The following is a 4,556-nucleotide window of genomic DNA, read 5'->3' as shown; positions in this document are numbered from 1 at the left end:
AAGAAGATAAACTTAATAAGCAATGTGCTTTTTTTTTTGCTTCAACATCAAGATATTGGCCAGGTGCTTACCTTGTCTTTGTTGTACCACTACGATTTTGGATGTTTAAATTGAATGAGCTAATGATCATTCGACCTGCAAACAAAATCCGACCCAACAAAAACATCCCCTGCTAGCTCATCATTAAGCAGGGGTTCATATATTAATTTTACTTGGCTCTTTAGTTTTTAGAACAAAGTATCACGGCATCATTATCAGTGGAGCAACACTGGTGAAGCTTGCAGAGGATGACACCTTAAATAATATCAGATGCAAGTTGGCTTATTAACCTTTAATTTGCTCAGAAAGTAAAATATGAGAATGAATCTTTTAAATATTATTCATTGCAGCCTTCACAAATGCCCCAACTTTTATAATAAAAATATAGGAGTAATAATTTGTTGTATTTGATTATATGAATTCATAAAGAGGGAGGACAAGAACCACTCTTCCTCCAAGAGAAAATGAAAGTAGGTAAAGCAGGAGTTTCAATTCAAACATGAAGGTTAGAATTTTTTTTATGTTAACATGAATTGGTGTTAGAATGTTGCCAACCATAACTTGGGTACTATGTTGTTTCACAATATTTTTTATGTTAAATACACTTTGACTTGTTTGGCTATCCTATGTTAGTTAAAAAAAGGGAAACAACTATCCTATGTTAATCTTAATCCACTCCTATTAATACGGCCGTTAACCTTATCCATGAGGCTGAGCAGCCTTCCATCCTCCCGGTTCCTGGGCTATAAATAGGCGGCGCCCGATCCCATCCCACATCGCCTCATCGCACTCTCCTCTCCTGCCCCCGGCACTTCCAGAACCTTGATCGATCGTAGCTCGTGTTCCCTCTCCTTTTCGCGGCGATGGCGGTGGATCTGACCCCGAGGCAGCCGGCGAAGGCGTACGGCGGCGAGGGAGGCGCCTACTACGAGTGGAGCCCAGCCGAGCTGCCCATGCTCGGTGTCGCCTCCATCGGCGCAGCCAAGCTCTCGCTCGCCGCCGGCGGCATGTCCCTCCCCAGCTACTCCGACTCCGCAAAGGTCGCCTACGTCCTCCAAGGTATGTGCATGCAACCGATCGATCTCGATCGCCGACCAACCGATCGATCTGACTCAATTAATTTTGGTTAGTAGATGCCAGTGTAGTAAAAAATGGTAACGTTCATTTTGGATCGCAGCTCTCCTGAATTGTCTCTCTGTCGGATACACGTTGTTTACTTGTGATCACTTCTGAAATCGTGCTAGTTTTGTTTAGTTTCGTCAGGTTAGCAAAAACAAATACAGTAGTATTATTGTTGTTGTTTGCTGAATTGTTTAGTTTCGTCAGGTTAATTTTGGTTCGTAGATGCTAGCGTATTTATCGAATCAGTTTAGATCGAATGCTAACCTAGATTGGGATTGAGGGGAGACATATTTCTCCTGAATTGTCTGACGAATGCACACGTTGTGATCAGTTCCGAAATCGTGCTAGTTTTTTTTTTTTGGTGTTCGGTTTCATCAGGTTAAGTGTGTCTCCATCAGATCCCACTTATTTCGAATCAATAATAACAGAAGAACTATTATTGCGTTTCTTTTGAATAAATCTCTTTGCTTAAGAGGTCCTGAATGTTTCATTTATTTGGTTTTGCCCTGTTGTTTTAATCAAATCTTTCTGTAACCTCACAACTTGGCCATGCGTGTTGGTTTTCCTCGGATCTTAACATGCATGCTGTTTTCGGAATTTCGTTGCAACATTAATCAACAGTTTAGACTTGTTTTTCCACGAGTTTCGTAGTACTAATACTGCTCATTTTGATCTATGATTGACAGGCAAGGGAACCTGTGGCATCGTCCTGCCTGAGGCCACCAAGGAGAAGGTGGTCGCCGTCAAGGAGGGTGACGCTCTGGCGCTCCCGTTTGGCGTGGTCACCTGGTGGCACAACACCCCGGGGTCTGCGACGGAGCTCGTCATCCTCTTCCTTGGCGACACCTCCAAGGGCCACAGGCCCGGCCAGTTCACCAACTTCCAGCTCACGGGCGCCAGCGGCATCTTCACCGGCTTCTCCACAGAGTTCGTCGGCCGCGCCTGGGACCTCAAGCAGAATGACGCGGCCAAGCTCGTCTCCAGCCAGCCAGCCTCCGGCATCGTCAAGCTCTCAGCCGGGCAGAAGCTCCCCGAGCCTGTCGCAGAGGACCGCAAGGACATGGCGCTCAACTGCCTGGAGGCCAAGCTCGACGTGGACATCCCCAAGGGCGGCCGTGTGGTGGTGCTCAACACGGCCAACCTGCCGCTTGTTAAGGAGGTCGGGCTGGGGGCTGACCTGGTCAGGATCGACGCCCACTCCATGTGCTCCCCTGGATTCTCGTGCGATTCGGCGTACCAGGTCACGTATATCGTCCGTGGCAGCGGGCGCGTGCAGGTCGTCGGCCCGGACGGCAAGCGTGTGCTGGAGACCCGCATCGAGGGCGGCAGCCTCTTCATCGTGCCCCGCTTCCACGTTGTGTCCAAGATCGCTGATGCCTCTGGCATGGAGTGGTTCTCCATCATCACCACCCCCAAGTAAGGAATTCATTACTGAAACAAATTCTACTTGTCATGGTGTTGTGCACTTGTGCTTCTCCAGAAATTAATCCATGGGGATGATCTAATAATAGCATTGTTGCTGCAGCCCGATCTTCAGCCACCTGGCGGGGAAGACATCGGTGTGGAAGGCCATCTCGCCGGAGGTGCTGGAGGCGTCATTCAACACGACGCCGGAGATGGAGAAGCTCTTCCGGTCCAAGAGGCTCGACTCCGAGATCTTCTTCGCCCCCAACTAGGGCCATTCATTGCACATCGGCCGGTCGCCTTAGGCAGAAATCAATAAATTTAGTTAGGCTTTGAGCGTGAGTATGTCAGTTAGCTCTGCAAAATCTATCTTAGTTGCCCCTGACAGATCAGAATGTTTCTGTCACTTCGTCATAGGTTAAATCAAGTGTGAGTGTTTGTTGCCGGCCTGAGCTATTATCAGAACTGATGAATGCAATCGATCGTTAAATTCGGGAGAAATTGTTTGCCTCCTGTGTTATATGCTTTCTTAATTACTGCTTCTACTAGTGCTTCTTCTTCTTTTTGCCTGAAAGTAAATTCTTTTTGAATTCTTTTTTCCCTGCTTCTTATTCTTACTTAATAGAACTTAAGGCCTGTTTGGATCAGTGTTTTCATTTCAAATACCTCTGTAAAAAAAAATACATGCCTCGATTGGCCGTTTCGTTTCCGGACGGAAATTGCTCATTAGCCGGTAAGTTACACCCGTAAAGAAACACCTCCATACTATTTTACACTCAATCTAAGCGTGGTTTTATTGTTTTGAATTTGAAACTATTTCTTATTTAAGTTCATGTGTTTGAAAAAGGCCCTTCTTCGTTCCCAGAACCCCTTCACAGCCTTTTAGCTAAAAATTGTAATAGAGTCTTTGCCACCTAAACATTTTTTGTTTCCAGAAATCTTCATAGCCTTTCAGTCTAAGCGTCTACCTCCCAACCCAATCAGTGATCACACAACTGCCTTCCTGCAGGTGATCGTTTCAGTCTAAGGATCATCTGATTTATCATTAAGCTTTGTCCATATGCAACGATGGCTATTGAACTGGATTTATAGTGCTTCAGATTTCCATTCTCACATGTGGTGGGCAGAATCAAAGTTTATGTTGATTTTATCTTATTGTACAACTTCAGGTCGACTGTCTCCATTAGGCGTGAGCACTAGCGTCAATCACCAAGTGGTCTTCGCCGCCGGCTAAGTCAGTCATTATCAATGTTAATGCTGCGGTATTTGCCCAGACAAAATGCATGGTCATTGGTGTTGTCATCCGCAACCACTGGGTCTGGTGCTAGCTGCAAGCGTATGCTTTGTTGATCATGTTGATTACCGGTGAAGCTATTGCAATGCGCCATGCTTCGATTTTTGCTGAAGTAACCGGGTTCCAAAAAAATAATTGTGGAGTCAGATTGTGCTAGTTTGATCAGCAATGTTAAGAACAAAGTGAACAACAGATCTCTCACAGGTGTAATTGTTTTTTAACAGTAGGGCACCAAAGTTCATATCCTGTTGTTTTAGTCATATCCTAAAGGTCTGCTGAACATGATGCATGACCCTACTGGTTTTGTGTATGTATTGATTTTACTAGGACTATAGTTTGTCTGAACAAATCTCAAATGGGCGAAGAATGCTGCTCATTATCTCCAAAAAATAAGGCTGATACAGTGGCACCTCACTTTCAAACGTAGGCGAAGCAATATTTAGGATTGTATGACACTGGTAGAAAAAGGGCCTATAGTCCCGGTTCGTAAGGGCCTTTAGTCCCGGTTCCGGAACCGGGACTAAAGTGTCGGTACTAATACCTCCCCCCCTTTAGTCCCGGTTCAATCCAGAACCGGGACTAAAGGCCCTCCACGTGGGCAGTGCGTAGAGCCCAGTCAGGAGACCCTTTGGTCCCGGTTGGTGGCACCAACCGGGACCAATAGGCATCCATGCGTCAGCACTTCTGTGGCTGGGGT

The 4,556-nt window shown here is 46.0% G+C and overlaps 1 protein-coding gene across 1 annotated transcript; it reads left to right on the top strand.

Annotated features, from left to right (window-relative positions):
• The first annotated feature begins 829 nt into the window (after window positions 1-829).
• On the top strand, window positions 830-3,085 carry LOC119329805 (legumin A-like). The gene is made up of 3 exons (XM_037602901.1): window positions 830-1,098; window positions 1,848-2,577; window positions 2,687-3,085. The coding sequence occupies exons 1-3, from the start codon at window positions 903-905 to the stop codon at window positions 2,835-2,837; spliced, it is 1,077 nt and encodes a 358-aa protein (XP_037458798.1). The 5' UTR covers window positions 830-902; the 3' UTR covers window positions 2,838-3,085.
• Window positions 3,086-4,556: the final 1,471 nt, after the last annotated feature.

The sequence above is a fragment of the Triticum dicoccoides genome, chromosome 7A (assembly GCF_002162155.2).
Source record: "Triticum dicoccoides isolate Atlit2015 ecotype Zavitan chromosome 7A, WEW_v2.0, whole genome shotgun sequence".
NCBI classification, from domain to species: domain Eukaryota; kingdom Viridiplantae; phylum Streptophyta; class Magnoliopsida; order Poales; family Poaceae; genus Triticum; species Triticum dicoccoides.
Note: the sequence above shows the minus strand (reverse complement) of the source record. Positions and strands in the feature narration are given on the sequence as shown.